Source organism: Anomaloglossus baeobatrachus, chromosome 3, assembly GCF_048569485.1.
Source record: "Anomaloglossus baeobatrachus isolate aAnoBae1 chromosome 3, aAnoBae1.hap1, whole genome shotgun sequence".
NCBI classification, from domain to species: Eukaryota; Metazoa; Chordata; class Amphibia; order Anura; family Aromobatidae; genus Anomaloglossus; species Anomaloglossus baeobatrachus.
Genome location: NC_134355.1, coordinates 504,205,249 through 504,226,256, shown reverse-complemented (window position 1 = coordinate 504,226,256; position 21,008 = coordinate 504,205,249). Strand labels below are relative to the sequence as shown.

General features: G+C 45.5%; 1 protein-coding gene and 1 long non-coding RNA gene across 3 annotated transcripts in view; one reads left to right on the top strand and one right to left on the bottom strand.

The window, feature by feature from the left end:
• Nucleotides 1–21,008, bottom strand: part of IFT80 (intraflagellar transport 80) — a 238,569-nt gene that overhangs the window by 34,435 nt on the left and 183,126 nt on the right. For both annotated transcript variants that reach the window (XM_075340673.1, XM_075340671.1), the window contains exon 15: nucleotides 17,450–17,597. In XM_075340673.1, the coding sequence (XP_075196788.1) occupies nucleotides 17,450–17,597 (148 nt within the window). The remainder of the gene's footprint in view (nucleotides 1–17,449; nucleotides 17,598–21,008) is intronic.
• The window catches only part of LOC142296725 (uncharacterized), a 303,374-nt gene that overhangs the window by 193,295 nt on the left and 89,071 nt on the right, over nucleotides 1–21,008 (top strand). The window lies entirely within an intron of this gene.

Genomic DNA, 21,008 nt, shown 5'->3' with positions numbered 1-21,008 from the left:
TAGCTCTTTGGTCACTTTAGACATGAATGGGGTCCCCTGATCCGAAAGGATCTCCTTGGGCAACCCCACCCGGCAGAACACAGCAAACAACTCCCGAGCTATAAGCTTGGCTGCAGTATGTCTGAGAGGTATCGCCTCTGGATACCGGGTGGCATAGTCTACGATCACTAGGATATGCTGGTGCCCTCGAGCAGACTTTACGAGGGGCCCCACCAGATCCATCCCTATTTGTTCAAAAGGGACTTCTATAATGGGTAACGGTACCAACGGGCTGCGAAAGTGGGTCAGGGGTGCGGTAAGCTGACACTCCGGGCAGGTTTCGCAGAACCGTTTTACCTCCCCAAAGACCCCGGGCCAATAGAACCTTTGCAATATTCGCTCCTGCGTTTTCTTGACCCCTAGGTGACCACTCATCAGGTGTTTATGAGCCAAGTCGAGGACCCGCCGGCGATACGGCTGGGGCACCACCAACTGCTCTACCCCTACGCCCCGTATTTCATCTACCCGGTAGAGTAAATCCTGCTTAAGAGCGAAATGGGGGTATCTTACCTGGGCACCAGGCAGCTGTGCCACCCCGTCAACTACTGTCACCCGACTCCGGGCATGTATTAATGTAGGGTCCTGGAGTTGGGCTGTCCCAAACGTATCCGGGGACGCCTCCAACTCCGGGATGGGCTCGACCGTCTCAGCCTCTCCTGCCAATACCTCTAGGGGCGACCTATCAGGTTCACATCCTGTCCCTATCATGGGGACCCCTACGGCAGGCGTCCCGGATTCAGGATTGTAGGGCTCAGGTCCCGGACTGACCAATATCTGAGGAGACTTAGGAGGTCCCTTCCATAAAGTCCAAAAATAGGGCAGATCCCTTCCTAGGATCACATCATAGGGAAGAGTATTAATAAGTCCCACCTCATGTTGCACCTGACCGCAAGGTGCTGTGATGGTGACTATCCCCGTGGGATAGTCTCGGCGGTCCCCATGTATGCAAACCACCCCCACGGTACGTCCTGTGGCCTTTACTTTAGCCCTTAGGGTTGATCGCACAAGGGTCACTAAGCTTCCGGAATCCAACAAGCCTGTAACCGGACATCCATTCACCTGAATTTGGCACAAGTGGGGCTCAGTCTCTGGGTAGACCAGGTCAGCGGTACACACCACCTGAGCATACATTGAACCCCGCCGGGTAACCCCACAATCCATGGGCTCCGTGGTGAGTGGACACTGGGCTTCCATATGTCCCACCCGCTGGCACCGCCAACATCTAATAGGGAAGGACACCCCCTTGACGAGTTGTCGTTTAGGGTACATAGTTTTCCGGACCTCAGGGACGGAGGGTGCGGCTTCAGACGGGACGGTAGCGGACTCCCGCACCGGTGTCAGCGGTGGGTCCTTGGCCCTAGGCTTGGAGGGGCCGGACCGACGGGCGGTACGCAAAGTCTCAGTGTCCCGTATCAAGTCCTGCGTAGCCACATGCCGCTCTACCAGGGACACTAATTGGTCCAGGGTACTCGGGTCACCCTGTCCGACCCACCGTTGAACGGTGACGGGTAAAGTGCGCACAAAACGATCCACTACTACCCTTTCCACCATTTGCGCCGGGCTCAGAGTGTCAGGCTGCAACCACTTTTTTACAAGATGTAACAAGTCATAGGCCTGGGAGCGTATGGGTTTGGCTTCCTCAAAGAACCACTGATTTACCCGCTGAGCCCGTACATAGGTATTCACCCCCAACCGAGCCAGTATTTCGGCTTTCAGGGTCACATAGTCAATGGCGTCCTCGGTACAGAGGTCCAGGTATGCTTTTTGAGGTTCCCCCGTCAGATAGGGAGACAATACCTCAGCCCACTGCGGGGTCGGCAGCTTTTCCCGCTCGGCCACCCGTTCAAACACCGCCAGGAACGCTTCCACATCATCACCCGGGGTCATCTTTTGCAACGCTTGTCTCACCGCTTTCCGGACGCTGCCGTCGTCACCCGGTCCCTGGGTTGTTGCTGCCGGTCCGGCACGGATCGACTTGGCCAGGAGAACCATCTGTTCTTGGTGCCTTTTTTCCTGCAATTGCAAGGCTTGCTGCTGACGTGCATTGGCCTGATCCATCTGTTCTTGGAATTTTTTTTCCTGCACTTGCAAGGATTGGAGCAGGTGTGCATTGGTCTGTTGCTGCTGTGCATTAGCCTGTTGCTGCTGTGCATTAGCCTGAGCCAAATGCTTTATTATGTCCTCCATGGCGTCGCCGGGTTTGGGCTGTAGTATAGCCGCTCGAATCCAGGACATGCGCAGCTGGGTCACCAGGGATGGATGCTACACCTCACCGGCTGTCATGCCCGCCGATTCTCCACCATATGTGAGGTAGCGTCGTCGGCTGCGCTGCAGAAGACACGGGATCCAGGCACCAAGGTTCACAGCACACGGTTTATTCCAAAGAAAAAGTCCACAATAGTACATATGTGCCTTTCCGGCAGAGAACTCAGGGAGATGTGATCACTCCCTCACACCCGACACACCTGCCCTTGTTCCTGAATCTATTTAACCCTTCCTTCAGCCTGTAGGGAAACAGCATTAACCCTATAGTGGATTATCATGGAGTGAGCACAACCGGGGCGAGACATACCGGCCGTCATAGATAACCCCGGTCACAGTCTCACAACAGTTTTACCGGCAGCAGACTATTGTGAACGATCAGCTGATCACCCGGCGGCCGGGCGCTCAGCTGAGAGCTCTCACATGTCGGCGGCCGGGCGCTCAGCTGATCGCTCTCACATGTCGGCGGCCGGGCGCTCAGCTGATCGCTCTCACATGTCGGCGGCCAGGCGCTCAGCTGAGAACTCTCACATGCCGGCGGCCGGGCGCTCAGCTGATCGCTCTCACATGCCGGCTGCCAGGCGCTCAGCTGATCGCTTTCACATGTCGGCTGCCGGGCGCTCAGCTGAGAGCTCTCACATGCTGGCGGCCGGGCGATCAGCTGATCACTCTCACATGCCGGCTGCTCAGCTGATCACTCTCACATGCCGGTAGCCGGGCGCTCAGCTGATCACTCTCACATGCCGTCTGAAGGGCGCTCATCTGATCACTCTCACATGCCGGCGGCCAGGCGCTCAGCTGATCGCTCTCACATGCCGGCGGCCAGGTGCTCAGCTGATCGCTCTCACATGCCGGATGCCGGGCGCTCAGCTGATCGCTCTCACATGTCGGCGGCCGGGCGCTCAGCTGATCGCTCTCACATGCCAGTGGCCGGGCGCTCAGTTGATCGCTCTCACATGCCAGCGGCTGGGCGCTCAGCTGAGAAATCTCACATGCCGGCGGCTCAGCTGAACGTTCGGCCACCAAGAGATAAAATAAAGTTTCTGTGATTAAAAAAAAAAAAAGATGAGCATGCGCAGTGAAAAATTGAGGATTCCGCCGCTCAAAAAACGTTACATGCTGTGTTCCTTCCGCACGGCGGACGCAACGCAGCGTCGGCCAGCGAAAGCAACGCAGGTACTTTAGGCACAATCCGTCATCCATACAAGTCTATGGGAAACAGCGGAATCCGTTAACGAGCTCTTACCAGGATCTGGCCTTGGTATTTCCCTTGTCATATCTTTAAACTTGTCAAAGAGTTGGATATTGACTAAAAGGGCCACTTAATATGGGGGTTATGGTGGCCTCCTAAAAAGAGCCACTCCATGGCTAGGTCTTTCCCGGAGGGATATCTGGCTAGTTTCTGCGTCGAGGCTCCTAACAGAGGCTCCACAGACTTTTTTGATTTGCATATTTCCCAGGGGGCAATGCACCTAGGATTTCACTGTCTTGAGCGCCCTCGTTGGCTGCTGGCAGTCTCCCCGAGATCAGTGATTGTTTTGTCTTGTTCAACAATGAGAAATGACACAGGAACAAAATATTGAACACCTTTACTGAAATGTATTTAATACTTCATGCAAAAGCCTTTGTTGGTGATGACAGCTACAAGACGCCTCCTGTATGGAGAAGCTAGCATGCATTGCTCAGGTGGGATTTTGACCCATTCTTCCACACAAACACTTTTCAAATCCAGAAGATTCCGTTGGCTCCTTCTATGAACTCTGAGCTTTAGTTCCATCCAAAATATTTGTCTGAAACCAAATGAGTTTCCTTGGATGTGTGTTTGGGATCATTGTCTTGCTGAAATGTCCACCCTCCATTCATCTTCATCATCCTGGTAGATCGCAGCAGATTTTTACCAATAATGTCTTGGTAGATATGTCCATTCACCCGTCCTTAAATTATATGAAGTTTGCCAGTGCCGTATGCTGAAAAACAGACCCATACCATAATGTTCCCACCTCCAAACTTCACTCTTGATATGGTGTTTTTGGGGTGATATGTAGTGCCTCTTTGTCTTCAAACATGGTGTATAGTATGGCATCCAAAGACTTTATTTTTGGTCTCGGGATCAGACAAAATTCTCCCAGTATGTCACAGTCTTGCCTAAATGTTGTTGAGCAAACTTTTAATGTGCTTAAACATGCTTATTGTTCTTCCATGGTGAACATGCATACACGCCATGGAGGTTCTTTGAAACAATTGTACCTGCTTCTTCCAGGTTTTTCTGTAGCTCTCCACAGATCGTCCTTGGCTCTTAGACAACTCTTCTGATAATTCTTTTCACTCCTCTATCAGAAATCTTGCAGGGAACACCTGGTTGTGGCCGATTTATGGTGAAAATAATGTTCTTTCCACTTCCAAATTATGGCCCCAACAGTGCTCACTCGCACCTTCAGTAGTTTAGAAGCTTTTCTGTAACCAATGCCATCAGTATGTTTTGGAACAATAAGGTTCCGAAGGTCTTGAGATAGCTCACTGGTTTTACCCATCATGAGATGTTTCTTGTGTGGTATCTTGGTAATGAGATTATTTTTATAGGCCATCAGTTGAACCAGCTGATATTTTTCACTAAGTGGTAGGATTGCTTTCTAATTACTGATAGATTTCAGATTGTGGCATAACTTTGCATGGCTTTTTGCACCTGTTTCTTCACGTATTCAATACTTTTTATGCGTCATTTCTCATTATTACATATAACTTAATTTATGGCAATCTATGGTTTCATTTCTTTTGCCTGTATGGATTGGATGAGTTGCTACCAACATCTGATGAGTTAAATCATGTCAATAGCACCTTTAGAAATGTGTTTAGTTAGATAATTGGTGATGTGTTCAATATTTATTTGATCCGTTGTATAGAATGTTTTAAAATATTCCCAAAATATTCTGATTTTGTCCATCCACAGAAAGAGGCAAGTCACTCCAAGTTTTAAAGGAAATCTGTCAGCAGGGTACTAATGGTTTCGGAGAGCAGCATGACATAGGGACTGAGGCCCTAATTCCAGAGATATGCTGCTAACTAGGCTGTGTATTTTTCTTTCCAATAAAATCAGTGTTTTATTAGCAGGAAGTTATTACTACAACACTAGGTCTCTCGTGCCTCCTAGTCCCCTGCTCAGTGCAACTCCGCTGTGACTACAGATTAGCAGCTTTCTGTCAATGTACAGAGAAAGCTGCCAATCAGTGGTGTGGGCAGGGTTATACAGGGCACTGCTAGATTTGCTGCAGAAAAAAATAATTTTATCAAAACGATAGCATGCAGACCAGCAAATGAAATATTGCTGGAATCTGTGTCTCTCCCTACACCATGCTGCTTTCAGATTTTATAGCAAAAATCTGCCAACAGACTCCCTTTAATACCGTCTCAGGAGTAACTCTAGATCAACTGATGGCTTCTTATTTATAACAATGCCTAAATACTTAAACTTGGTGATGACATTAAAACACAATTCTGTATAATTTGGTGCAACTGTCAATGGCATTAAAACAGATTTGATACAATTTATTATAAGCCCTGGATAATGGAGTATACTATCTGTATTAGGATCCCTTAACACATCTGAGTATAAAAATAGTACGTGTTGCACGGTCCATTTTGGACATCTGTATGGTCATTCGTTTGACATTTGTGTGCCGTCTGTATGTCCGTGTGACAGCCATGAGTCCTTTAACGATACTTGGGTTGAACTCATGAGTTCTCCGAAGTTCATTGCCCTTATGACCCTTATGATACTTGACGTGAGAACCTCCTTGGGCACTGACCTGCGGTGAACTCGTTACGTCACCACTCGTCACTGCTCGCTGTAGCTCATACACTACTGTGTAACCCGCTGCGGTGACCTGGGGTGACCTCATGAGGTCATCACAGTTCACAGCCATGGTACTCACACAGCACAATGTGTGAGGCTGCTCTCCCAGACAATCAGGAACAAACTGTTCATCACTGGCTGGGAGAGTAAGCAAGGGATCGTCTGGCACCCCCCTTACTGCAATACGGCGGACCTGGATTACAGTTTTTGCATTTAAATAAATTGGTGGACATTGTTTTAAATAAATTGGTGAACAAAGGCTGTAGTCGGGGGTTGGGGTTTGTTCAGATAATTTTTTTTCTATTTTCCACTACTGGATTAGTAATGGGGGTGTCTGCCAGATGCCCACCCATTACTAATACCAGGACATGATGCCAGCTGAAAATTCACAGCTGGCATCAGCCCCATATATTACCCCGTTTGCCACCACACTAGGGCAACGGGAATAGCAGAGTACAGCGCTAGATTTGGTGCATCTAATGGATGGGCTACTTCTCGGGTAACTATGGGTTGCTTTTTTTAGCGTGGGAAAGGCTAAATAACCGTGGCTCTTACCACCCTAATGATATCAGCCCCCAGTTGTATGCTGTCCCTTGGATAATTTTGAAAAAAAATGGGGGGAACCTATGCCGTTTTTTTAAATTATTTGTTCAAATAATTTTATAAAACAGCATGGGATGCCCTCTATTTTTCAATACCAGCCAAGGGATAGCTGACAGCTGAGGGTTGCAGCTGACAGCTGGTGCTGTACCCGTGCTAATTATGAAAATTAGGGGGAATCCCACTTCATTTTTTTTTTGTAAACTATTTATTAACTCTGATAAATAGCTGTTCAAGCTATCTAGCTATCTCTCTATATCTATCTATATCTCATTTTGCAAGCTTTGCACATCTTTTTCACCAAGAAAACCATTCATTTTAGTATCATCCGTTTTTTCCGGTATGTGTCTGCCATCTGTGTGCGGTCCATATTTGACCCGTGCTGCCAGCAAAAAACAGACATGTCCTTGTCGAGCACACGGATGGTCCACACAGCCCGTGTGAAAACACAGAGGTGTGAAGATCTCTATTGACTTTAATTAGTATGCGTGTGAACGTGTCTCCGATATGTGTGAAAAAGGACACCACATGAATTCAGGTATTTATCACTTATTAGGCTGTCTGTTGTTAGTTCCACACAATGAGGCTTTTATGATCACGAGATGATCACTGTCTGGACTACAAAGATCGTGAGCAGTTGTCCCCTCCTCTGTTAAGCAGCTCACCGTCAATAGACAATGCAAACACATAGAGCTGTGGTGTTAGCAGGGCTAGTTTTGTTAGCCCTACTACAAGATACATCTAGAGCTGGAGTCACACTTACGTGTGACTCGCACAAGGATCGTATTGCACTGTTCGGACCAGCCGGCGACTCTCCTGACAGGAACATGTCAGCTTCATGTATTTCTATGCAGCTGGCATGTTCCTGTCAGGAGGACAGCTAATCGGACTGGGTATTGTGATGCGATCCTCTTGCGAGTCACATGCAAATGTAACTCCAGCCTCAGAAGTCTGATTGTGTCACAAGTGCTGCACACAGTAAATTAAGTGATACACTCTTGGAATCAGGATCTCTTTCCCTACATTATGGTGGAGTATATATCTCAATACCTGTGAGCTAAGTAGCCAGGTTATGGTATATAGAGCATATCCAGAAACAAAATGATGCAATGGGATGTTATGAACATGTGAGCAGTGCATACCTGGGTGTCCGTTAGTTAGCAAAGCGTCCCTATAGCCCACTGCAATCGGTTTATGGGATATTTATAAGTTTAATATATGTAAATTACTCCTGATCACGGACAGTCTTAGTTGGATTATCACTTGCTATACCCTATTAAGGTATTTCCTTAAAGCGCACCAATCACCAGGATTTTACTATATAAGTGAAGCTTGTAAAATGAGTAACTTTTTGATTGGCAGCAGGTGCCGATCAGCTGATCGCTGAGAGTAATTCCCACCCCCTGCCTGTAGTTAATCCCCCTATCTATTATTTATACTAATTCTGTTATAGGGGCATTTTACTAATGGTTGTCGCTATAAATCATGGTGGCTAGAAGGAACTTCTTGACGTCATACCTATGTGACCAGAAGGGACAGGGACTCAGCCAACAAAAAAATAATGTTGCTTCCTGGTGGCTGAGGTCCAAACCCTTCTGGTCACATAGGTATGACGTCAGCAAGGTTCGTCTAGCCACCATGGTTTATAGCCACAACCATTAGTAAAACATCTCTATAATGGAATTAGCATAAATAATAGATAGTGGAAGAAACAACAAGCAGGGGGGCGGGAATTACTATCAAACCCCACCCCAGTTATTACCTGTTGCAGCTGATGTCAATAAAAAAGCTGCTCATTTTATAAGCTTTACTTGCTTGTGTTTCAAAAACTGTACATCTAAGCTGACAACTAAAGGTATGTATAGAATCAGCCTGATAGTGCCAGTATAGCACTGGCTTTAGGTTTTACTAGCTGTACTACCCGGCTTCACCCGGGTTAATAACTGCTGTTAACAAAATAGAATGTATTAACAAAAATGTATTCTGCACACAAAAACCACAAAACAAATAGATAGAAATGTAATTATTAAAAGGCAAAAACTAAGCTAATAGAAGCATTTCACAACATATATTTCAACACCACAGATATTCCACACAGATTTAACTAAATTGGCCAAGTAATGTGCTCCGTCTGTCACTTTCCAGGTCTGTCTCTTTCCCGGTCTGTCTCTTTCCCGGTCTGTCTCTTTCCCGGTCTGTCTCTTTCCAGGTCTGTCTCTTTCCAGGTCTGCCTCTTTCCAGGTCTGCCTCTTTCCAGGTCTGCCTCTTTCCTCATCTGCCTCTTTCCTCGTCTGCCTCTTTCCTCGTCTGCCTCTTTCCTCGTCTGCCTCTTTCCTCGTCTGCCTCTTTCCTCGTCTGCCTCTTTCCTCGTCTGCCTCTTTCCTCGTCTGCCTCTTTCCTCGTCTGCCTCTTTCCTCGTCTGCCTCTTTCCTCGTCTGCCTCTTTCCTCGTCTGCCTCTTTCCTCGTCTGCCTCTTTCCTCGTCTGCCTCTTTCCTCGTCTGCCTGTCTCTGTCTCTTTCTTTGTCTGTCTCTATCTCTCTGTTTCTTTCCCCATCTGTCTCTTTCCAGGTCTGTCTCTTTCGCAGTCTGTCTCCCCTCCTCTTTGTCTGTGTCTTTTCCTGTCTGTCTCTTTCCCTGTCAGCCTGTCTTTGTCTGTCTCTATTTCTGTCTCTTTCCCCGTCTGTCTCTATCAAGGTCTGTGTCTTTCCCCATATATCTTTGTCGGTCTCTCTGGCTGTCTCTTCCTTCCCTGTCTGCCTGTCTCTGTCTGCATGTCTGTCTCTTTCCCCATCTGTCTCTTTCCCCATCTGTCTCTTTCCAGGTCTGTCTCTCTTTTTCACCATCTGTCTCTGTCTGTCTCTTTCACCGTTTGTCTCTGTCTCTCTCTCTCTGTCTCCCTCTATCCGTCTCCCCACCGACATCTTATTACCTCACATATAAGCTTCTTATACTATGAATGTCTTTTGTTCCTATAGCAACCAATCACAGCTCCTACTAATAACCTGTAGTTCCAGGCTCCATTTACTTTAATGAAGGCATGTTTTTTGGAGAGTAACTTTAAAGCGCGGGGTTAAATTTTCCTGTCAAAACATAGTCTACGACGTTTCCTGGGTCACATGAGGTGTCTGTGCAAAATTTTGTGATTGTAAATGCGACGGTGCGGATACACTTTTCGTTTCACTTTTTCCCCCATTATGTAGATAGGGGCAAAATTGATTGGTAAATTGGAACGTGCAGGGTTAAAATTTCACCTCACAACATAGCCTATGACGCTCTTGGGGTCCAGACGTGTGAGTGTGCAAAATTTTGTGGCTGTAGCTGTGACGGTGCAGATGCCAATCCCGGACATACACACACACACACACACACACACACACACATATATTCAGCTTTATATATTACATAGGAAAATCCTACTGATTGGTGCGCTTTAAATAAACTGAATTGTTTCATATTATATCTGTCATTTTATCCTCCTTTGGTGAAGCTAGGCCCTCATCTCTGAAGGTAATGAAATATACAATGGGTATGGAAAGTATTCAGACCCCTTTACATTTTTCACTCTTTGTTTCATTGCAGTCATTTGGTAAATTCAAAAAAGTTCATTTTTTTCTCATTAATGTACACTCTGCACGTCATCCCCCATCTTGACAGAAACCCCCTCCAGAAATGTAGACATTTTTGCAAATTTATTAAACAAGAAAAACTGACATATATCACATGGTCATAAGTATTCAGACCCTTTGCTCAGACACTCATATTTAAGTCACATGCTGTCCATTTCCTTGTTAAACTGATAGGACTTGATTTGGAAAAGCACACACCTGTCTATATAAGACCTCACAGCTCACAGTGCATGTCAGACCAAATGAGAATCATGAGGTCAAAGGAACTGCTCAAGGAGCTCAGAGATAGAATTGTGGCAAGGCTCAGATCTGGCCAAGGTTACAAAAGAATTTCTGCAGTACTCAAGGTTCCTAAGAGTACAGTGGCCTCCATAATCCTTAAATAAAAGAAGTTTGGGACCACTAGAACTCTTCCTAGACCTGGCCATCCAGCCAAAGTGAGCAATCGTGGGAGAAGAGTCTTGGTGAGAGGTAAAGAAGAACCCCTAGATCACTGCGGCTGAGCTCAAGAGATGCAGTAGGGAGATGGGAGAAAGTTCCACTGAATCAACTATCACTGCAGCCCTCCACCACTCGGGCCTTTATGGCAGAGTGGCCTGACAGAAGCCTCTCCTCAGTGCAAGACATATAAAAGCCAGCATAGAGTTTGCAAAAAAATACATGAAGGACTCCCAGACTGAGAAATAAGATTCTCTGGTATGATGAGACAAAGATAGAACTCATTGGTGATAATTCTAAGCGGTATGTGTGAAGGAAACCAGGCACTGCTCATCACCTGCCCAATACAGTCCCAACAGTCAAACATGGTGGTGGCAGCATCATGGTATGAGGGTGTTTTTCAGCTGCAGGGACAGGACAATTGGTTGCAATTGAACAAAATGTGGCCCAGTACAGAAATATCCTGGAAGAAAACTTCTTCCAGAGTGCTTTGGACTTCAGACTTTGACATAGGTTCACCTTTGAACAAGACAATGACCCTAAGCACACAGCTAAAATAACAGAGGAGTGGCTTCAGAACAACTCTGTGACTATTCTTGACTGGCCCAGCCAGAGCCCTGACCTAAACCCAATTGAGCATCTCTGGAGAGACCTGAAAATGGCTGTCCACCAACGTTCACCATCCAACCTGATGGAACTGGAGAGGATCCCCAAATCCAGGTGTGGAAAAACTTGTTGCATCATTCCCAAGAAGACTCATGGCTGTACTAGCTCAAAAGGGTGCTTCTACTCAATACTGAGCAAAGGGTTTGAATACTTATGACCATGTGATATTTAAGTTTTTCTTGTTTAATAAATTTGCAAAAATGTCTGCATTTCAGTTTTTTTCTGACAAGATGGGGTGCAGAGTGTACATTGATGAGAAAAAAAATGAACTTTTTTGAATTTACCAATTGGCTGCAATGAAACAAAGAGTGAAATATTTAAAGGGGTCTGAATACTTTCCGTACTCGCTGTATATCTATCCACAAGTGACATAAAAAACTTCACAGACTTTTGATGATTACCTCAGATGAGATAGCAAAAAAGGGGTAACAGATTCCCGTTAGTACATGTCTGATTCATTAGGGGGCATGCGCCTCTTAAATCAGGAGCGTCTGACTCCAACACGTACCCTCATCAAGACTGACATTAACAACACCATTCTCTATGAATAGGGTCTATTATCTCTTAAAATTAAAAATTAAGTTGTTTTTCTGGCCTGTCATGTAGAAATCCTTCAGTGAACAAAGAGGTTAATCTCTTGCTGATCAGTTCCATTTTCAGCAGGCAGAAGAGGAGGCTCCTGCTGCAGCTGGTTGACTTACAACCAGACACAGGACAGTAAGAAGGCGGAAGATGGACAAGTCAACCAGTCCGATTGCTTTTACTTCAAGATACAGTTTGAAAAATGAAACATGTACAAGTCTAACTGGTAGCTCTGGGAAACCACTTCATTTTTTCCTTTTCACTACTTTGTTGTATTGTATTAAGCAGGTCCCGTACAATAGATATATTTCAAATGTTACCAATCATATATCATCTTATTATTACTGCTGCTGGAATACCTTCTCCTAAAATGAAGAGAATCACTAAATGCTCTATGTAGCTATAAACTGTTGGTGGCAGGGGTCACCTATATATGTTATATGTGTATGAGGGCATTGCCGGCAGTGAGCAGAGGCTATATATACCAGATATGCTTGTATCAGTCTTCGGTTATAATCACAGGAATGTATGACTATAAATTGGTGGGTATAATAATAACTAGCAGCCACATCCTGACCTCACTAGTAATTCCCCTTTTTAATAGGAATTCCAGTAGAATGAAACATTTCTATACAATATGATATGAAAGAAGTCATGAACTTCTACAACTGTCTTACAGTATCCAGCAGATGGCGCAATTCCCCACATGCTTTCAATAAAGCATCCTACTATGCTCTAAATGTAATGCGGGATGAGCTTTGCTCCCAATTTCCAGGGACACAGCATCTTATTCTTACACTTTTTCAATGTGACATACAATAGACACAGTAGGGAAAATAAGTATTTGATACACTGCCGATTTTGCAACTTTTCACACCTACAAAGAATTGAGAGGGCTGTCATTTTTATCGTAGGTACACTTCAACTGTGACAGAGAATAAAAAAAACCCAGGAAATCACATTGTATCATTTTTACATAATTAATTTGTACTTTGTTGCATGAAATAAGTATCTGACACAAAAGAAAAAGAAAACTTCATATTCGGTACAGAAACCTTTGTTTGCAATTACAGAGGTCAGACATTTCTTGTAAATCTTTTTGCTCACACCGCCATACAGATCTTTTTTTTTAGATCTTTCAGGGCTGTTGCTGGACAACATTGAGTTTCAGCTCTCTCCAAAGATTTTCTATTGGGTTCAGGTCTGGAGACTTGCTAGGCTACTCCAGGACCTTGAAATGCTTCTTACGGAGCGCCACTGCTTAGTTGCCCTGGTTGTGTGTTTCTGGTCACTGTCATGCTGGAAGACCCAGGTCACGACCCATCTTCAATGCTCTTACTGAGGGAAGGAGGTTGTTGGCCACAATCTTGCGATACATGACCCCATCCATCACCTCTTCATTATGGTACAATCACCCTGTCCCCTTTGGAGAAAAGCACCCCCAAAGTATGATGTTTCTACCCCATGCTTCACAGTTGGGACATTGTTTTTGGGGTTGTATTCATTCTTCTTTTCTTCCTCCAAACACGGCGAGTGGAGTTGATAGCAAAACGTTCTATTCTGCACTCATAAGACCACATGACCTTCTCCCATTCCATCTCTAGATCATCCAGATGGTCATTGGCGGAACTTCAAAAGGCCCTGGACATGTTCTGGCGTGAGTAGGGGGACCTTGTGTGCCATGCAGGATTTTAATCCATGACTGTGTAGTGTATTACTAAAGGTGATCTTTGAGACTGTGGTCCCAGCTCTCTTCAGGTCATTGACCAGGTCCTGCCATGTACTTTTGGGCTGATTCCTGACCTTTCTCAGAATCATCCTTACCCCACGAGGCGAGATCTTGTATGGAACACCAGACAGAGTAAGATTGACAGTCATCTTGTGTTTCTTCGATTTTCTAATAATTGCGTCAACAGTTGTTGCCTTTATATAGACTACATTTACTATACAAGTCATGTAAGTTGTTGCTTTCTCACTTCTTTCTGCTTCCTATTGTCATGTAGCCCATCCCAGCCGTGTGTAGGTCTACAATTTCCTTCCCCTGTCTTCCCTCCCCTTTTTACTGCTTTATAAAAGATCCTTCCTTGGCTTCTGTAAAGTTCCTTTCCCTGAAGAAGGAGACAGTTGGGGTCTCCGAAACGCGTAGGCATGAAATAAAAAGAATCATCTGTTTGACACCATTGTTTGTGGTCTTCAAGCGCGGCGAAAAATTCTGTTTTTCCTCCAGTTTCCTTTTGATGATCTACTTACTATACAAGTCATGTAAGTTGTTGCTGTCTCACCAAGCTGCTTCCTATTGTCCTGTAGCCCATCCCAGCCGTGTGTAGGTCTACAATTTTGTCCCTGGTGTCCTTAGACAACTCTTTGGTCTTGGCCATGGTGGAGAGGTTGGAGTTTGATTGAGTGTGTGGACAGGTGTCTTTTATACAATGAGTTCAAACAGGTGCAATTAATACAGGTAATAAGTTAGAGTAGGAGAGCTTCTTAAAGAAAAAAATAACAGGTCTTTGGGAGCCAAAATTCTTGCAGGTTGGTAGGAGATTAAATACTTATTTCATGCAATAAAATGTAAATTAATGATTTAAAACTCATACAATGTGATTTTCTGGATTTTTTTTCTTTGTATTCTGTCTGTCACATGTGAAGTGTACCTAAGATAAAAATTACAGACCTCTCCATTCTTTGTTGATTTTGCGAGTTTTCCCACCTACAGTGTATCAAACACTTATTTTTTCCACTGTATAGTTTCTTCTATGAACAAATTCACCCAGGTCAAGAAAAAGTCATTTATATATAGTCAATAATAGCGTGCAGGACCCAGATCTCCATTAAAAGGTGGAAATTGTAGTGTTCCTCGCATCTCCTATATGACAGAGGGAATGTTCTGCTTCTACAAGACACCACATTGTTTGTGTCTTATGACCTGAAGAGTGGACCCCCTTAAGCTAGTGTCACACATAACGACGACGACAACGACGTCGCTGCAACGTCACCATATTCTGTGACGTAGCAGCGACCATAGATGATCATTAGTAAGCTGTCAAACATGTTAGAAAAAGCAGCGACGGAGCAGCGATCATAGCGACGTCGACGGTCGTTGTGTGGTTCCAGACGTAGCGTAGCGTCGCTGCTGCGGTGTCAAACACAAGGATTATCAGCTTATCAGCATGGCGCAGCGGGATAGCAGCGATCAAAAAATGACTTCGAGCATTCAGGAGCGAGCAACGATTTCGCAGCAGGGGTCTAATCGTTGTTGTGTGTCACACACAGCGACGTCGCTGTTGAGGTCGCTGCAACGTCACAGAATATGGTGACGTTGCAGCGACGTCGTTGTCGTCGTCGTTATGTGTGACACCAGCTTTAGTCACAATCTGTCGAATCCTCTTATGAGTACTTTGCTTCAATTATGTCCATACAAACATTTACACATCATGTTTTGTGGTCACACAAGCCTTTACACATCGGCAACTGTGAACTTGAAGTTCCAGTATCTCAATGAACAATACAGATGAATTTATATGAAATGACCGCTAAGCAGCCAGGTTTGCTGGTTGATGGTAGTTGAATGGCCTGCTTACACTGGCCGACCATGTTTCTGATGCGACCATAATGATCAGTAATAGATTATTCAATGCACATAAGCTGCCATTGTTCTCGGCAGCACATGTCCTGTATATATAGAACGATGCACTGCCGAGAACGATGACATTTAAAAATCACTTTACCCAATGGATGTGCATTTTCTTAGGTAACTGTCAGCCTGTCAGCTAGATCTCTGATACACATGAACACTCAACTCAGCTGAACACCTATGTGTTCTTTATCAATGAGCCAATGCCTGACCTCCCTGGCATCATTTTATCTCCCAGAGAACAAAAGGATCAGCTGTTAGGTCGGGGCCACACGTGAATCAACTGCGATTCTCGCATGACACTCGGCTCACGCTGGCAGCACAGCAGGAGCAGAGTGTCATGCGAGTGTCACTGCAACTGAGGTCCGACATGCAATCGTACCTCAGCTGCGGGGGGCTGGGCCGGCTTTGAGGAGAGGAGGGCTAGCGTTGCGGAGGGAAGGGAGGGATTTATCTCCCTCTCTCCTCCGTTGCCGAGTATTGCCATTCTCGCCCTGCACTCACGGTACACCGGTGTACTGCGAGTTCAGTGCGATTTTTCTCTCGCCCCATAGACTTGAATGGGTGCAAGAGAAACAAGACTGGCATTACAATCGCAGCATGCAGCGATTGTTTTCTCGGTCCAATTAGGGCTGAGAAAATAATCGCTCATGTGCGCTGGGACATAGGGTAATATTGGTCTGAGTGGAATGCGATAAAACATCGCATTCCACTCGCTCTGATTTTCATGCCGTGTGGCTTAGGCCTTAGGGGAAGCCTCCATACATGCTAGACTGATGTCCGTTATCTGTGGGATCGGCTGATATTAGTCTTCATATCGGGGCCTTAATTCAAGTTGTACAAGTATTCTAATATAGTAGGGTTGGAGATAGCATCTATAGGGGCTATATGAGTGCTCAGAATCTGAATTGGGCTACAACAAGTGATGCAGACTAAAGGCCACTTCACACATAACGAGATCGTAAACGAGATCGTTACTACGTCACAGTTTATGTGACGCAAGAACGACTTCAATTGCGATCTCGTCACGTTTGACACGTACCAACGATTCACCCCCTGCTGCGAAATCGCTGATCGATGCCGAACAGCTTGGGCTATTTCTGGCTCGTTGGAGTCCTGCTGGGCTGCATGAATCTGTATGTTTGACACCCTATTAACGATTTCGTTGACGACCTAGATGAGATGCACGAAGGCGTGTTGTTGCATCCCCGTTTCCGCGCCCCTCTCTGCACCGATTGGTTAGCTCCAGGTGCAGGTGCGGCTTCGATCCGAAAAACACACCAACAAAGCGACCGGGTACAATGGACGAAGGAATCAGGGTGGAGACGCAGGTTCTATCTCAAAGCAAAGCGCAAAAGAAGTGACAAAGGGTGACGCGATCCAAAATTTAACCGCTAGATACGCCCCCTGCATGCCCAATCAGAACGCAGTATTGGCCGCCAATGAAAGCGGAGGGGGGTATGGAAAAGGCGACGCAAATGCACGCCTACGTGACTCACTGCATTTTACAACGCCCCTAATGGGATTGGAATCGTTAACATAGTTGCTGTGTGACAGGGTCCCAGCGATTTGAAAGATCGTTATACGGGACGCATGCTCGTTCATAAACTCGTTATGTGTGACACCCAACATGCGATTTCAACAACGACTCATAAACGATCCAGAAAGTGTGACGTAGTAGCGATCTCGTTCACGATCTCGTTATGTGTGACTGGACCTTAAGTCTCAAATTAGGTATTGGGAGATAAACGTACCTTCCATCTTTCTCAGTAATTGTTTTTTGCAGTAGTTCTTTATCTACATAGGCTACACTTGGATAATGCCAGACTGTGAAGCGACTGTCCTGAATACCACACAATATATTGGATACGTCACTCCAGGCTAAAGTGTGAACCATACTACCTGCAAAACAAAGAGAGGCAACATATGTATACAGTCACAATTATTCATCCCACTGACACATTACACTACATCTACAGATAAAAATGAGCAGCAATAACCTATTCACCTATGAGCCAAATAAGAGATGAAACTCTCCCAGAAGTAACCGAGTTGCTAGATAGATCTTAAAGAGGACCAACCACCAGGATTTTCCTATATAAACTAAAGCCAGTGATATACTGGCGCTATTATGCTAATTCTATACATACCTTTAGTTGTGAGATCGGATGTACAGTTTCTGAAATACAGGCAAGGAAAGTTTGTGAAATACACTGTTATTTGATGAGAGGTGCAACAGAATATCTAATAGGTGGGTCGGGTTTTGCTACTTATTCCCACCCCTGTCTGCCTGCCTGTCCTTCCTCCCCTGGCTATGTTATTACAGGGGGAGAAAGGAGGGAGGGAGGAAGGACAGAGGGAGGAGGGGAGGACAGACAGGCAGACAGGGGCGGGGATAACCAGCAAAACCCGACCCACCTATTAGATAATCCGTTGCACCTCTCATCAAATAACAGTGCATTTTACAATCTTTACTTGACTGTATTTCAGAAAGTATACATCCGATCTCACAACTAAAGGTATGTATAGAATCAGCATGATAGTGCCAGTATAGCACTGGCCTTAGTTTATATAGGAAAACCCTAATGGTTGGTCCTCTTTAAAGTGAAACTCCATCTTTATTTCGCATTGGCTATGAAATCAATGTAAAATCTAGCAAATTGCAGATGGTTGCTACTACACAAAATAACCTGCAATCTAGTGCCCAACAACAAGCATATTATCAGCATCTGATAGATCTGGTTAGGGCCTGATTGAATAGAGAATGCTCTATAAATAGCATTGTGCCACGATATTGAACATTACTGCAAAAAAAGAAAAAGAAAACACCCTATGCAAGAGGTTTTTTCTATATAGGCAAAAACCTATAGGTCAGCTCATACAAAGCAAACTGATAAGTGAGAGATATACCATGCGCTTACTGACAAACAATGCAGTGAGTATGTGCAAATGTATGGTGGTATGTAGAAATGAGCTGACCTGAGCTTTTTGTTCGGTGTTCGTACCGAATACTAACTTTACAAAAAAATAAAAAAATTAGTGTTTGCATACGTAAAGCACCCAAGCTCTGAACTCAAACTACTCGATCGAGCATTGCTGTGCTTTGGTGTGCTCGGCCCAGTGTGAGCCTCTTGCAGTGTTTGAATGGCTCTCACTGGGGGTAAAATCAGGGTTATCAAATATAGTGAGTACAAAAAAAGAAGAAAAGGAAAAACCCTGTTCACCGTCGCCCCAGTAGTGCTCTGTTTTTGCCTGGCTGTATGTGGGTGAGACTCGAACTGCCCAATCAGTGACTTCCAATGGGGTTCAGATCAAGTCCGGGTCCAGAACAGAATTTTATGCTGGTAGAACCCGCAGAACTCTAATTTCCACGGGTCCGCTCAACCCTAGTTGTATGTAATGAGGGGTCTGTGTGTGTATGTATGTGTGCATGTAGTGAGCATGTATACAACTGTCTGTAAGGAGGAGTGTGTGTGTGTATATAGTCAGTATATGTGGTGATCATGCATGTGTGCATGTAGCGAGCATGTATATAACTATGCGTAAGGGGGAGTGTGTGTATATAGTGAGTATATGTGGTGACCGTGCATGTAATTATTGAGTGTATGTACAGTATGCAGTGACCACATGTGTGTGCTTGCATCATGATCACTAATGCTGTTAAGCTAAATGAAGCACATTCCTTAAATGCATAATTGCCGTTTGTAACGCCATAAAATGTTATGATATTTGTAATTTAATATTTTATAGCATACACTGCGTTAACTTCTCTTTTATGGATTCAGACTTACAGTATTATAGTTCAAAGGCATTAAATGGGTGATCTGGTTAGGACAGGATAAATGATAACTTCTATATCCTTGGGGGTCTTACAATTGAGACTCCGACCATTCACCAGATTGGGGGATGCCTGTCCTCAGTGTGACTGTAGCAGCTATCGAGAACACGCACTGCCACTGCATTAATTCTCTATGGGACTGCTGGTTCCAATGACAACAAACGGAGCGGCATTGCTTTCTTCTGGCAATCTGTGAAGGACTCGGCAGTCAGACCCCACCCATCAATTAGTTGTGGATTGGGGAGAACGTCTTCTTACTGGAATACTTCTTTAAATGTTCTACAGGCTTCAGAGCTGAAATCTGCCAGCATTCCTTGCTGGCTCAATATCTTAATACTTTATTTTTGTTAATGTCACATGCATGAACAAGCTAATAAAAGGTAGTGCAAAACAATTTGATGAAGGAAAATGATTCCAGCAAATAGAGGTGTGTGTATCAATAAGGTTGTTAACAATTTCTAGCAGCAACCAGCAGAATTGCGAATGCAGCTCTTGGCAAGAATAAGGGGCACTTTGCACACTACGACATCGCAAGCCGATGCTTGCGATGCCGAGCGCGATAGTCCCCGCCCCCATCGCAGCTGCGATATTATGGTGATAGCTGCCATAGCGAACATTATCGCTACGCCAGCTTCACATGCACTCACCTGCCCTGCGACGGCGCTCTGGCCGGCGACCCGCCTCCTTATTAAGGGGGCGGGTCGTGCGGCGTCATAGTGATGTCACACGGCAGGCGGCCAATAGAAGCGGAGGGGCGGAGATGAGCGGGACGTTTAAGAAGCGGAGGGGCGGAGATGAGCGGGACGTAAACATCCCGCCCACCTCCTTCCTTCCGCATAGCCGGCGTGAGCCGCAGGACGCAGGTAGGAGATGTTCCTCGCTCCTGCGGCTTCACACACAGCGATGTGTGCTGCCGCAGGAATGAGGAACAACACCGTAACATCGGTCATTTCCAAATTATGGAAATGACAGACGCTACACCGATGATACGATTACGACGATTTTGCGCTCATTAATCGTATCAAAAAGACTTTACACACTATGATATCGCCTGCGACGCCGGATGTGCGTCACTTTCAATTTGACCCCACCGACATCGCACCTGCGATGTCGTAGTGTGCAAAGTGCCCCTAAAGCCCGCTACACACGCTTCAATATATCTCACAATCCGTCGTTGGGGTCAAGTTGTGACGCACATCCGGCATCGTTTGTGAGGTATCTGCGTGTGACATCTACGTGCGATCAGGATTGAACGCAAAACCGTTGATCGCAAACACATCGTATCTTTGTCTAGAATTGAGCGTTTTGTTGCACGAACCTAGTCAATTGTAACGTGTGACATCCCTCATACGATTTTGGTGTCTGAGGCTTTGTGTGCAGGTGTGCGCTCTGCACCGCAGCTTAAAAAAGGTCCGCTTCAGAGCGCAGCTGAAAAGCTGCGTTCTGAAGCGCCTCACAATGTCTGTCATTCACTA